At 33.9% G+C, this 16,174-nt stretch overlaps 1 protein-coding gene and 1 long non-coding RNA gene across 2 annotated transcripts in view; both read right to left on the reverse strand.

Moving 5' to 3' along the window:
- Positions 1 to 14,820, reverse strand: part of LOC126917668 (uncharacterized) — a 97,425-nt gene extending 82,605 nt beyond the window's left edge. The window contains exon 1 of the mRNA XM_050724827.1: positions 14,244 to 14,820. Within this exon, the coding sequence (XP_050580784.1) occupies positions 14,244 to 14,490 (247 nt within the window). The 5' untranslated portion in view covers positions 14,491 to 14,820. The remainder of the gene's footprint in view (positions 1 to 14,243) is intronic.
- LOC126918277 (uncharacterized) lies at positions 1,663 to 10,536 on the reverse strand. Its single transcript, XR_007711297.1, has 4 exons — positions 10,084 to 10,536; positions 9,030 to 9,178; positions 1,934 to 2,245; positions 1,663 to 1,802 (listed from the first exon to the last, which is right to left on the reverse strand). It is a non-coding gene; the product is annotated as an uncharacterized LOC126918277 (long non-coding RNA).
- Positions 14,821 to 16,174: the final 1,354 nt, after the last annotated feature.

The following is a 16,174-nucleotide window of genomic DNA, read 5'->3' on the forward strand; positions in this document are numbered from 1 at the left end:
AGTCACTTGTTAGTAACATCGCCTTCCTGACCCACATACCACGACCCCCATACAAACGTAATGCCAATACATATGTAGGTATGCATTTACGGGGATATACAGATACAGAAGCGCACATCGTATACGAGAAGCCACCATCGTTCGAGGATAAGGTCCTCGTTCACGTTCCTGATCATTCTGACATGCGAAGCTATGGCTATCGATGTCGTGCTTCAACCACTACTGACATTCTTTCGCAATTAAACGTGCGATATTTTCATTGCAGATAGATTTTTCATTTTATAGTTGAACTTTAGTTACGTAAATTTCATTTACTTGAACGAGATTTTAGTTAATGCCCGATTAAATTCTATTGATTGGATCTACTTATCTGTACGTGAACTCTTATATGAATGAAGAAATATAGGCCGTAAGAGGAATTAGTAATCTCTTATAATGAAAGAAAAATTGTATAAATTGCTTGTTCCTCGCGCTGACGGATACATGTAGACGAAGTTCCACTATATATCCCAAAAGCAATATCTAAGAGAATTTTAACTAATACAGTGCGCTTCACAACTATGTTAAGATGGTATTTCTAAATTGATATGAAGATTATTAACATTATTTCAATCAGTGAAATTTAAAATCAGGACATATACCAACGTGTTAGTAAAAAAGAAACCAAAAAGTATATATATATAATATTATAATATTATTAAGATTAATAGATAATTTACATGTATAGTTTAATATAAGCTCAATATACTGTTACCACAAGTCTACTAAAGCACCCGGCTACTTATTGACAGTAGTGTAAATATTTTATAAGATAAAGATTTTGTGATTTCCAGAACCAAAGTAATAGTCTTTCTTTAATTTAAGAATGTTGTAATCAAAATTTAAAAAAATCAAACACTGATAAAACAATCCACAATTTCATAATTTTCATGATTTCCGCAAGATATGCCTGTTATATCGCGAATTTGAATATTGATAAGTTTCAGTACTAAGTGTTGAATAATATAGTACAATAGAATAGAATGTAGAGATACAAGCTAATGAAAAGTGTACGAGCTACCTTCAAATGACAGCATGACTGGTCTAATACCATAACAGTTACATATCACGAGTATTAGAAGAAGAAGTAGAATTCTCTAGCCTGAGCTCTATATTTATGCGATCTATCTAAGAATAATTATAAGAAATGGTTAAAAAAAGAAAGTTCTTTCTGAATTTTCCTTCGAAGTCGATGATTGTGAGAAAGAAGATTTGTATAATGAACATGCAGAGAATATATCGTGGATATGGAAGTTAATTGTATACAAATCGTGACGCATTATGATATAGTGATTCGCAGTAATATTTTTATAAAAAATGCAATATATTTGTGAAATATAATAATTTAGATGAAATAAAAATTTAGTGGAAATTCAATTCGTAATTATGAAGGTTTTTCATTTGTATTAAAATAAAACTGATACATAGAAATTTGACACGATAATAATTTAGGACAAACTAATTAGGATGATAATAATTTGAGTTACATCAAAATTAATTTGATAAAGAAATAGTTTTTACGTTTATAAAAGCTACAAATCATGAAATGTCCTTTCAAATCATGAAAACGCATCACGACAGAGAATACTTACTTATAGTTAATGATGAAATTTGTATAATACCCAATTGGACGGTGCTTTGAAATACATGATTAAATTCGAACTTTCAAAATCTTGGTTTCCATCGTATATGATCTTCAGCCCACTGCACGAATCACGATCATTCACCATCTTAGTAGAGCAACATACATCTTATATAATTTACTGTAAAACAAATCATTATAATTGTTAATTACATGCAAATTGATACATTTTTCCATTCTCTACATTTTATATCAAATACTAATTAAAGAGAGTACTTCAAATGATACATAAAAGATTTAAACAAATCGCACCTATCAAACTTGTTCATTTCAAGGCATAAAAAGAAAGGCACGAATGTTTTCCAATTTAGTCATCATTTATAGCTTCCAAAGATCAATGAATAAACAGCAGGTTCTTTGACTATGTAAAAGTAAGGTCATCGACCGAATGGACGTCTAATCTGACCGAATCAAGTTTCTCCGTTAGTCGTCTTCCGTGACTATATATCGATGACATCGGTTTCTTTCATGCATACGAATTCGATGACCACATCCTAAAATTTTTGAACTGTCGAATAAGTATCTATCCATTACGTGATCCTTCCTCTCTTCAATTTTTCCTCTCTGAAAGTCAAAGCGATAAAAGCTTCAGAATTATTCTACATGTCTTGACCAGTTTTATACTATTTTTCTATTTTACTTATCTTAATTATTTTACATATAATTAATACTAGAGGGATGCGAGATTATTTACGTGTGAGAATTTTCGTTTTGTCCTATGTTTTTTAAATATACTTTTTTGTACTTACACGATTAGTCTGCTACCTTAAATAAGAAAAATATTCACTTTCCTCTAATGTAAGGAAATGAAAAACAATTATATTTGTTTTAATGAAAATAGTAACTTTTATCAATTTTTTAACAGGATATCTTAGGGTATTGTGTGTGATAATACACACACAGTTTGTAGTACTTTCTATGACACAGTTTGTAAAGTACCAATAACCTTCCTTATGTCAATAAACTTCCTTTTGATTTATATTTTACATAATAAGGACAATCAGTAGTAAAATACAAATAAAAATTAAATACTATGAAGCTCAATAAATTAAAACATTATCTGCCCCTAATTAAGGTATTATTGAAGCTATTATAGTTAGGTACATATGATTCAACCATACCAATTAAAGATTACAGGATACAGCGTGTTCCTCGAACTCTGTTCACTTGAATAAATATTCGAATAAATATTGAAGAAATTTTCGTTGTTTCGGACAATACGCGAAAATATTTCTTAAAAATGTTATAGAATTTAAAGAAATACATAATATGAAAATAGCGGTTTCTTGGAAATACCAAGATCACTTTTGTTTGTTTAAATGAAATCCTTTTTTTTATAAAGAAAAAAACGTTAATCGATCCATCTCAGCATTCTGTCCAAAAGGTATTACCTTATCTATATCTGAAAACTATTAGTTTAACGAATATCTTAACTTTAATCTGTCATATTTAACGTATAAAAGACACAGGATACACGTGTCCCTCAAAAGTGTCACAAGCCAAAGTAATTCATTGTCAACCCTGTGCTAGAACAACATCAAAATTGTCAAAGGAGTATTTCAAGGGCTAAGAATGGAAAATATCAAAAATAACAATCGAGTTCCTAGATAATATATAATAATCACTGTTCCCTTGAGTCTATTCTTTTATTATTGACAACATTATATATGTATTTGTATATTCTAATCTTTTCGTAAGTTTCCAAGCAATTTTTTGCTTTTCCCGAAAACTTGTTCGAGTTGTGTTGCTTCTAAGATATACTATGTACGATATAATACTCAATATATAATATATATGTATAATATTAATATATTGATGTAATATTAAATAATATTAAATATTATGTATAATAAAATATAATAATAAAATTAAATATTAAATAGTAATTAAAATAATGTAATATTTAAAAACTATATATAAAAAGTACTATATATAAAATATACTATATATTAAAAGTTTAAAGCTTATAAGATACCGAATGATTTTCTATTTTCTTCTTTATAGTATTACAGCAAAACATGTGTATATTGTGTATACAACGCATTTCCATAGAATAGTCGCATAGTTGTGTTACCCGCAGCAGTAGCGTGACCCCGATTTAAGCACCTGCAAAGATTCCTCGAGGCACTCGATGTTCATGGAAAGTCAAAAGAGTAAGAAGATCCTAGATACGAATATAGTTATACATATTGTTTCCCGTTCACATGTGCAACGTGTATGCGTATCATTTTCTCACAATTTCTAGCTTTCCTGGCCCATTATCTGTTGCTCTTGTGCAATTTTGATTAATTAATTGCATGATCAATTAGCATTTAATTATTCCAGACGGCCAAATTTCGTAAGTGGCTAAAAAGCCTCGTACACATGGTAAATAAAGGAAATTTGTTTTCTGGAAGAAGTTACATCTTTCTGCTCTACTTATCTTGGGTTAAAAACTATAAAACCAACAATGTACAATATCGTACATATTTATGATCAAACAACAAACACATTAGTCTGGTGTAATAATGGGTAAGCTTATGAAATACAATTGTATACAATTGTAGTTGCTAATAACTCGCACAGGTTTGCTATTCTAAGTAAATAAATTAAAAAAGAAATAATAAAACTTAGTAATACTTTCCAATATAAATTCAGTTTAACGAAGATCTTGATATTTTCCAATCAGTTAACATGTATGCATTACTATAACGATAACAACAAAAGATTTCATATATCTGTCGTTCACATTTTTACTTTAAAAAACTTATATCTGTTTTACATACAATACTATTATTCTATCTCACATGATGTTAATAATAGAAAAATGCTCCTAACTTATATTTTCTATTATTTACTAATTCCAATGCAATTTACGTATAAACTCCCGAGTAAATAAATTTTGCTTATAAAGAATACAATATTTACATAAATATATCTATTGAGAGGACAGCTCGACTATCCGAACAGTATTATGATTTCTTTTGCACATTTTACGGCTTATTGGAGTATTATCAGATATTCTATATATATAATTATATAAATATACAATATATATAATATATATACATATACAGTTATATATTATATATTATAGCATTACATATATATTTATATACTGATATATATTATATATTATGTATTATATATAATATATATACGTGTACATTGTGTATATATACTGAAATGTACGCGTAGTGCAATAAATATACTTACTACTATAAATACATCTACTTATCAAATATATCTATTTTGAAGCTTCTTGGGAATTTACAAATGTATGATACATATCTGTTGATTTATGCGTTTAATGTTTTCTGCACGAATTTAATTTTTTACCAAAAATAACATCTCAATTCAGATTTAATTTGACACTGAAACAAGCAAGATGTTGGAATACCTTCAGTTATTTTAAAAGTAGTACCACAATTAACGTGTTTGCAAGATTAATAGCACCTCGAGAACGTCCACACATTCTCGCTTTCGACCTGTCACGCGAGAACAAACTGTCCCCTTTATGTTTGGTCGAGATTGTACCATTATTTCCGCTTTCCTTCGTTTCCACAAATTCAACGATCACCCATCTGTTTTATTTCTTTTTGCAATCGTCAGCCTTTCGAAATTTTCGTCTTGTCCGGCGAGCATCAGTCAATTGCGACATCAAACTGATGTTATACATCATCACAACAACGCGTACACACAAATTTTGTAACACTTTGTATCACTTAGACTTCTTGTTGATTAATTGAAACTGTTATTTTGCTTTCGCTGCGCGTGAAAGAATAAAATTGTGTCACATCTACTTATTTACCTATCTTTCTCCTTACTACATGTGTTATTCTTTCTGTAATTATATTATTATCCCAAATAATTCAAAATTCTGAACAATTACGTTCAATAAATGACAACTGGTGACGCGATACTAGCCATGTAAATATTAACTAATTATCACATTATATATATATATATATTTCTTATCTATTTATCAATTTCCTTAACCATACATTATTTCTACCCTTTTATTTATCAAATATTCGAAGTTATTGAATTTTCTTATAAACATATGAAAAACCATATTCCGTTAATCCTTGATTAAAAAGAAGAATAAAGTACGTCTAAGTCGAACAGTATTTTTTACTTTAAGAATTTAAGAATTCCATATACATTGTTTTATTTCGTATTATTTTTAGAAAATGTGATCTATTATATATTCCCTTTCATAAATAGTAATGAGAAATAAATTATGTTTTTTATTTATAATGCTGTATTTTGTACTTTTTATTAAGAATTATAAAGGAATTTTAATTAGTCTGTTTAACGTATGATTCATTAATTATTTCGTTGTATTTATAATTTGCAATATGACATTTTTTAATCAATCAAACCACTGTGATATATGATTCCCTAATTACTTTCATCGTGATAAACCGCTTTAAACATTATTATTATATCAATCACATGATTTGGAAAAATGTGAAATACATATAACAATCGTATTTAAAAATAACTATTAAAATCGAATCACACCCAATATCTATATATTAATATTATACATATATTTAATGCAGTACATATTTTATTATGTTATATATAAATCCAATATGTTTGTTTCTTTTTTCGTGTATAAATTTAAAATCACGATATACCTCAAAATACGACTAATTGTAAGAATAATGTATTTTAAAATGAAGATAAATAACCGAAAGTTTGTCTACCTTACTTCCTTTTCATAAATTTTATAATTGCGAAATTTAAATTAAAATCAAAAAAGGAAGTACATACGGTATATAAATATGTTTAACACGTGAAAAAAACAAAGCAATGAAAAGGTCAAGTTTCTATTATAACATGCTTTCTCTCATAATTAAGGTAGAGAACATGTATTTAGTAGAATCACTGAAAATCATCATTAAAAGCCAAATTATCATTTCGACCCCATTAAAGAAGAAGCGGACTTTTATTATAATTAAAACAGCACTTTGCGATAACTCTCAAGATCTGGTTCTTCATTTTCATGTTCCTCTATTCCATTAAAAACTTTCGTTTACTATTTTGCTAAATTAACGAGTTACAAACCGCCAAACTAAATCCATTGTCACCGATGTTTCCGTATTTTGCGAACTTCGTTTTCTTCACGTAATTTTTACAAATACAGCTTTGTCGACATGCTTACACAGCATTTTTTTATAAACACCTTGCGTTATAAATATTTTGCAATGCCTAAACGACCAACCATTGCAATAAAACCTCACAAACTTGAAAGCATTCTTTAAAATATTATATTTTTTACATTATTCTTTTAATAAAATCTAATCTTTTAATTACACTATAATGTATAATGCAAAATTGTGTTATTCTAAATAGTGACAGCTCTTTTCAATTTTTCCATGTTGTTTCTTCATGCACATTTCTTCGGCACTCATTTAAATATAAACTTTTATGCCTGAAGGTATTCCTTAAAACGGAACTTTGAACCATATTTAAATATTTGTAACCATTATACATATTTTCACTATTTATTATAATGACAAAACTATTGCTATTTATAAAAAATATCTTCATAAATAGTATTATAATTTAAATAATTTTATAAATAGTATAATTAAAGAACAATAATCCTGAACTCTTTTAAAAATGTAAGTTTTACTTTTACATTATTATTATTATTAAAATGAAACTGAAAATGATAATTAATTTACCAATAATCTTCTGTATTTAATCAAGTACTAATGCACGTTGACTGCATTATAACGATATACTATAATATATATACATATATAGCATATATATACTCTTTTATTTCAAGTTAATAATAAAATTTATTCAACATAAACTTATTTTCTAACTTTTCCTACTTTAAATTAAAGATTACTCAGCGAACATCTTATAATCTCTTTTCTCCTCTAAATTCTCCAAGTAATTGCTGCCATCAATTTTGCCATGACATTAAATTTTACTCTTTCTCCTTCTCTAGTCTCCTTCTAATTATAATATGTATCACTTTCTTCTTTTTAAATTACGTAATATAATGTCTACATGCATATGGTTTCTATTACTTCTTAACTTTCTTCGTATCCGCGGTTAATAGTAGCGACGATAAAGTACCGTTCATACCTGTACTTCCTTCCCTATTATTTTCTTCTATTTTCCTTATTGACATCCCGCTTTTTCCGTTTATTAGTTTCATTAACGTTACATTCTTCCGTCGACCTCAGCCCGTTTCCTTTCTCTGCGCAGAAATTACAATAGTACATTTTTTATCCTTAACTCTCGATTACTCTCTTTGTTATAATGCAACATTTCTATTTTTATGTGTTTCTTTAAATATTTCCGTTCCTTTCTGCACTATCGAATACTCAGATGACAATTCATTGAACCCAATCAATCTACTTCTCCGAGACTTTTTACTTTCTCTCGATCTGTCCATCCCTCGAACTTTCTAACTAGTTCTATAATGTTGTCAATGGTCTCATATCTAGTTCGGTGTATTTTAAATCTTTTATTTACTTATCTAATAATTATTTTAATATATCTTTTAATTATTATTTATTTATTTAAGATACTTTTCAGGTATTTATTTAATTATGTAATATATAAAATATTATAGTAATAGTAATAATGATATTCAATGTTCTGTGGAATGCATGTCTACTACACGGAGTTTATTTGGCATACGTCATTCAACTGTAGCTCTGAACGTTTCCTTGTGATATCATCATGAGAGAGATTGTGCCGCTACTGAGATAAGTTTGCCACGAAATTTTGTCTGATCTCAATTTACATATGCATAGTTTTCGCTCTCTTCGAATGACAGATCAAACACGCGAGATCTCTATCGGAGCGTAAAAATTGCATCTTGTCTAAAGGCACGATAAGCTCGAGAAAATGAGGTCGAACTAGATCACCCAACGAAGGTCTTAGCCACTACTTATTTCGCTTGTTTGCCGGAGAAAGCTGCACAAATTTGCTAAACGTGTGACTCATGTGAAATCGTTCATGCAAAATACTTAATTCTGTGTCATAGCTACATCCGGTGCAATGTAGTCAGAAAAATGATTTAGTCACCTTCTCCCTAGGTTTCACTTTTTATGTATACGTATATCGTTTCCTTAACGATTCGCTAACTATTTCTATTTATTTAATTTTCTATACAATAATATGATTAATTAATAGTATTATAGCTATGATTATTCAATCTCAATTATGCCTGGCCAGAAGCCTTTATTTATCTATAGGGACACAATTGATATAATTTGTATGTAATAAAGATTAAAATTTTTCGTAAATATTCCTTAGAAGTTGAACGAAATGAGAAAAGATTTATATACATACAAGAGTGATTAGTCAATTTTGGAGAATATGTATTTACCGAAAATAGCATCGACCTTTTTTGTATGCTACACGTTGTTAAAATATTAAGGACATGACCAGTTCCAGGTATTATCCATGGAAGTTCAAAGCGAGTTGCACTAACGGTCCTCCACCTGTTATTTCTATGGTATAGTGTATTTCAGTGTCCTGTAACAAATGTTGTATAAAGGATTTATAGAAAATAACAGTTGCGTATTATGTAAATTTAAGCAAATAATAAAACAAATTCATCAAATAAAATAGTATTGTTTAAAATTACTGTTTAAAAACTAAGAAACTTTATTTTTAATATCTCATTTAATAATGTCTTCAAAATTTGCAAAAATCTACATCAAAATCGATATTAACTAATTAATGTAAAGATATGTTTCAAGAATTGCTATTATTGATTAAAAATTCATTAAATCTGCTGACTTATTAAAAAATACATGATTAAATATTTATCAACTAGCCGTGTAATTGAAATACAAGATGTTTACTATAAAATTAGTATAGAGTGTGAATAGTAATCATAAATATAACATTAGTGCTAAAAATAGTTCTAGGAAATATTAAGGCTTATTACGTCATTATGATTTATTATACTAATAGTTAATTGACAGTTTAAATGCGCGCCTTGTGATCTTTGCGAAATATATATATACATATATTTATACTAAATACGTCTTACATCCTATATGTACACTTTCAGAATCACTTCAAGCTTTATTAAAACATAATCATGATAGTCTGATCTCATTATAATGCTAATGCAAAATGTTTCGTATGACACAGGTAATATACATATGCATTTACAAAATGGTTCTATAAGTGTTCGAATACTTTCGCAAGCTACTCTGTATATGGCCATAAATCTTCGCACACCAATAGTCACTACTGATATTATAAAGTGTATGAACAATAATGAATAAATAATAAATAGATAAATGAACAAATAAATAAATAAATCTTTTGAGAATGAATCACGACATAAGCGTTTCTTCTCTCGTTGAGCTTCCTTTTCACGGTGAGAATTTAGAAGGCAAAATTTATTCGATCATTCGGTGAAATACCTTTGAGTGATGTTTTTCGGAACAAGTAGTTTAATTAAAATAATTGCAGAAAAGAAAAGCGTTAGACGACTCGCGAATTTTAATGTTAAAGATCAATTCATATTATTTTTCCTTCTTGATCCGCGAATGAAACTTTCACGTTGTACTACATTTTTCGAGACATTATCTCGTTTCGATCAATTTGACCTGCAATTGGTTAATTTAATACGGTGAAACTACTCGATCTATCGACGATCTCGTAGTCGTTGTGTTAATGCCGCACGATTTCAAGCGATACTATCGAATCTAGTAACCTCGATAAGTAGTGTTAAGAATTATGTCCCATCATTTTTGGTAATTGTTCGTGCTTAAGGTGTCGCCATAGTCTATGATATACAATGGTTGAGGAAGATATTTAAAGATTTATTATAGAAAATTTTGATAAATATATTATGTACGTACGAAACTTTTTGAAATCTCAATTTTGCCAATTATATGAACGTTATTTTCGTAATTTAGAATATTTCTAATAAAATATTTTATAGCTATTATTTAATACTAAATTTGGGCTTAAACTTCATAAATGACTATTTTTCTACTTAGTTCAAGAATTTATACCGTTACAAAATTACATCTCAAAGAGTAAGTCTGCATTTACATTATATATTCATAATTATTATTAATGAAAATAAAATGAAATTTGAATGATCAAATAATTTTAAGTATATATTTTAGACACAATGGTTCGCAAAAATGTTGAATATACTTAGCATAGGCAATTTTTATATACAATTTCTCGAAAACAAAGGGCCGTGTACTCAAATACTTTTGGGAGCTGTTTTACCATCAACCTAAAAAATCGAATGTATTTACAGCCAATTCATTCGAAATTTTGCAGTTCTTGCCATACTTTTGTAAGTAAAAAATTAGTATACAACATATACGTTAGTTTTAAACATATAGGTAATGCTAAAGATAGTCTCACTAAATATTGTGATTTACTAATTATAGTGAATAATTGACTAATGAAATACTTTGGTGATCTCTGTAATTAAATATATAAATATTGTATATAAATGAAATATGTACTTATAGTAAATATCTTCTAATTTCTATATACATATATCATCAAATCTATTTCAAACTTTAGCAATACGTATAATTATGTTAGTCGGATCTTATTACAATGCTAATGAAATTTCAAGATGTTTTGTACAACACACGTAATATATTTGCAAAAAATTAGTATAAGTGTTCTCAAATATTCTCTTCAGTAACTATACGTGTAATAAAATTAAGATACATCTTGGAATCGTAAAATCGTTGATTTTTAATTGAAACTAGTCCTTTTTCTTATTTTACGTGGAGAAATCCTCATGGACACCCCGCCGCTCTTCTAGGAACCGACAGGGTAATGTCGGACTTATCGACTAAAACCCCAAGGTAGTCCGCCTGACGCTCAACAGGGGCGCTCTGGGAGTAATTGACTCTAGTCTGCCATTGATTTAAGGTTTAAATTTCATTACTGTTAGTTTCATTGTTTTTAACTAGCCTTCTTTTAGAAATTCTAGTATTGTATTCCATATCATTTATTCAAAATTTATGAATTATCATTGTCAGTTGCAATTATTAATTTTCTTATTCGTTATACTTTTAAGAATACTGAAAATTGTTGGCACATAAATGATAATTTTATTGCATCATCTAACATATTGTGAATTATTCTCTGAAGATATCAGTCCAGTGGCTGTCGAGCGTCAGGCCCAGATACGTCATGTTAGTTCCAACTCCGATCTCAGTCCCCTCCAACCTCAGGCGATAACCCGCTGGAGGCGTCCCGTGATCGGCTCTGCGACAGAACCACATTGCCTCGAATTTCTCAGGGGACACCTCAGCCCCAATCCCTTGATCACACGACGACCACGCAGACCACCGCCAGCTCCGCCAGACGGATGGTCCTGCCCCACGCCGTACCCCAAACCAGCACCAACGTGTCGTCGGCGTAGCACGCCAGTGCCGAGTCCGGAGGCATCGGCGCCCGAAGTACCGCGTCGTACGCGATGTTCCACAGCAACAGACCCAACACAGGACCCTGCGGGACCCCGCGGTACACCGCACTCTCAGTCATCCCCCCGCCTCGGACAGTGTAGACGATGCTCCGGTCCCGGAGGAACGCCTGGACCACACCCCGCAGGTACGCGGGTACCCAATGAAACTCGAGGGCCCGGCATATCCTGTCCCAGGGGATGCTGTTGAAGGCGTTAACCACGTCCAGCGACACGGCCATCGCCACGCAACCACGCCGCTCGGCCCCCTCGACCAGGGAGCGGACACGGGCGACAGCGTCGCCCGTAGACCGTCCGCTCCGGAAGCCAAACTGGCTGTCGTGCAGTCCGGGATCACTCCGGGACAAATGCGACTCGAGGCGGACCGCCACCACTCTCTTCAGTAGCTTGTCAGCCTCGTCCAAAAGGCACACCGACCGAAAGGCGGAAGGCGAGTCCGGAGAGCGTCCCCGCTTCGGCAGAAGGACCATCCGTCCCTCCTTCCACAAAACTGGGAATTCGCCCTGAGACAGGCATCTGTCGAACAGACGCATTAATCTCGGGGCCAAGACCCCGGCGACGTCTTTCCACAGGCGGGCCGGGACTCCGTCGGGACCCGGAGCTTTCCGCGCTCCGATCCTCTCGACAGCCTCGGCCAATTCTTCCGTGGTAACTCTCGATTCTGGGCTCCAACTTCCCGTGGTGTCACGTGGCTCTTCCTCCAGCGGTTGAGGCTCCTGTTCCTCCTCATCGGTGAATCTGCCATCTTCCTCGTTTGCCGTTTCCGGGAACAGGGTGCCGACAACCTCCTCCAGGAACCGAGGGAACCTTGTCGATAGCAGCACTCCGACCGGTCCAACCGTCGACGTACAGTCCCTGCACACGTGACCCGACTCCATGCACCTGAAGCATTGGAGTTGGCGCGCCGGGAAAGGGGAAACCCTCGCCGCTGACCAACCTATATTAATTTTGCCTCCTGGTCGGACGTCCCCTCTTCCGCTGATTTTCCTGGCCACTGTCAGCGGACAGCGTAGTCACACAGACCCGAGGCCCCGAAGAGCGGAGCGTATGACTCCCACATTGACCTTGTCGGCGCCTCGGCAACGGCGGCCGCCATCTCCTTCCGGGTAACCGAGTCCTCCAGTCCGGTCATTCTTAGCTCGGCCGTCCTTCGCGGCACGGTTACCTTGGCTGTCAAGTCCTTCATCCCGCAGGGAGGGCTCGCTTTTGCGAGCCTATGGGGGCTGGCAAACCCACGTTTTCGCAGCCAGGGAGACCGTCGGGACAAGCTCCCGCTTACGTGAATCCCTATGTACTCCGCGGGGAAGGTCGCCGGGAGTGTAAGGCGTTTAATTACGGTTACATTCTCTCTACGTGGCCTTGGGTAGTAACGCACCTACGATCCTGATGCCAAGGATGGGACCGTCGGGATAAGTTCCCGGATACGAAAGTACCTTGAGGCCCCCGCTTACGTGAGTCCCATCTGGAACTGCCGAGCCTGGAACTCTCCAAGACCCCCCGGTTCGCGTGCTCCTTCGCCAGACACATGATCGCGTCCGGGAGCCTGGCGGTCTCTCGTGGCCCCTCACTCTCAGACGGCCACGGTTGCCCAATAACGCCGCAGCGGGGCCCGCTTTACAAACCGCGACTGCGCCGGTACTGGGGTATCCCTCCCCTGCACCGTAAACGCTTTTTTGATTCGTCTTGCTATCCATGATTCTCAAAGAATGTCGCCGACAAGGGTTTCCATCCTGGTGCCACTCACTCTTTCGCACCCTACCCCGGTCAAGGCCGGTGAAAAGTGACGGGGAGCCCCACAAGAAGGTAAGGTGAGTGGTCTTGGCAGATATGGGCCCACCAACTTCTCCGAAGTTCTCCGCACCGGATCGGCCATTGGCGAGTGACAAATACGCCGACTAGCCACCACCTGACTATAGGAGAATATCAGATTCATCGGGGTTTCTCAGGGCGTGGTCCTATGCCCTGAGAAACCGTACCCGCCTCGGCTCCCCAAACAATGGTATGTAAATATGAAACCGGAATTTTTGTATAGAAAATATACGTTTATTGTGTGAAAATGATTAAAAATATTTTATTCGAAGTATTGCCCATCGCTAGCTAATACATTTTTCCCACCTGTCTGGCAATTGGTGGATGTCACGCCTAAAAAACTGTAGCTCTTTTGAGGCAAACCAGTCATCGAGCCATTTTCGTACATTTTCGTAAGAAGTGAAGTGCTGGTCAGAAAGTGCGTGTCCCATTGATACAAATAAATAGTAATCGGACAGAACCAAGTTTGATGAGTAAGCCGCGTACGAAAGTATTTCCCAACTGAACACTTCAATCGTTTCCTTGACCGGTTTTGCTGTATGTGATGGTGCATTATCAGGAAGCAAAATTACTTTGTGTTGCCTTTTTTGATATTCTGGTCGTTTTTCACGCAAAGCTTGATTAAAATCGATCATTTGTTGTCGGTAGCGCTCAGTATTAACGGTTTCGCCAGGTTTTAACAGCTCATAATAGATCACATCCTTCTGATCCCACCAAACACAGAGCATTGTCTTCCGTCCATAGCGATTTGGTCTTGTAGTCGATGTCGGTGGTTCGCCTGGAGCTACCCATGATCTTTTACGCTTAGGATTCTCAAAATATATCCACTTTTCATCGCCAGTCACAATTCGGTGGAGAAATGACTTTCTTTTGTATCTGGCGAGCAGCAAATCTCAAGTGGTTTTTCGGTTTTCCTGCTGTTTTTCATTCAGTTCATGTGGAACCCATTTTCCCACCTTCTGGATCTTTCCCGTGGCTTTCAAACGTATGGAGACGGCTTCTCATGTCACGTTTAATTGATCAGCGAGTTGTTGTTGCGTTTGAGCGTCATCCTCATCCAACAATGCTTGCAATTCGCTGTCTTGAAACTTTTTCGGTGGTTTCCACGTTCTTCGTTCCTCGCGTCAAAATTGCCACTTCTGAATTTTTTAAACCACAAAGCACTGTGATTTACCAAGAGCATGCTCACCGTAAGCTTCGACAAGCATTCGATGCGATTCTGCAGCAGTTTTCTTCAAATGGTAACAGAAAATCAATGCTGTCCACAAATCGTAGTTTCCAGGCATAAAATTCGACATGTTCAACGCTATTACAAACTATGCTGTTGTATGAAACTTGTATTGTTCTGAGTCGAAAATGTTTGTGAAATGTCAACAAAAACTTTTGGCATCAATGACATTATCAGCTAGGGCCATCTATAGGCAAATTCCGCTTTCATATTTACAGACCTGATATACTGTGTAATCTTTAATATGATTGTGAACTGAAAAGTAAGGACACGATATATATAAAAATTAGCGCACTATTGAATTTATTTTGAATTATACATACATATATTATACAGACAATTATAATACGGACAAAATCTGTACTCCAAACTTTATATAGAGAAATTTTTAAAACTTAATCTTCACAATAATCTATGTTATGAAATGTTCTTTTCTTTTAATTATTTTATGAAAATTAAAAAAACATGTACAATGGTTACAAATAGTATTTGCACATATCTTTATTTTCCAACGAAGCATTTTTCTTGCCAGGTTCTGTGTATTTCATTTCAAAATACCCATTAAATAATGCGAAATTTAATATACCTATGGGCCTAACTAATTATACAGTATGTAAATGCTATTATAAATACAATGGTGTGTAAATAGATTTTTTTCGACAACTGTATATGTTATATACAACAAAATAAACGAAATGGATATAGCCGATACAGGTTATAAAGTGTCGATAATGTATCAATCGACCCGTAGCAGTTACAGCGCTATCTGTAGACAGAATATAAAATTGTAGACTTTTTTTGAATGAAGGCGTTCTTAATATTTTATCTACGAGATTCATACTTACAAAACGTTACTTATTGTTAATAGACACGCTTATGCGTAAGCATACGTGTGAGTGCATGTTCTTGTACGCATATGAATGTATGTACGTACAATACATGTCTGTACACAGTGCACATATACATATTTACACACACACACACACACGAACACACGCGCATACACACA

This window comes from Bombus affinis, chromosome 1 (genome assembly GCF_024516045.1).
Source record: "Bombus affinis isolate iyBomAffi1 chromosome 1, iyBomAffi1.2, whole genome shotgun sequence".
Taxonomy (NCBI): Eukaryota; Metazoa; Arthropoda; class Insecta; order Hymenoptera; family Apidae; genus Bombus; species Bombus affinis.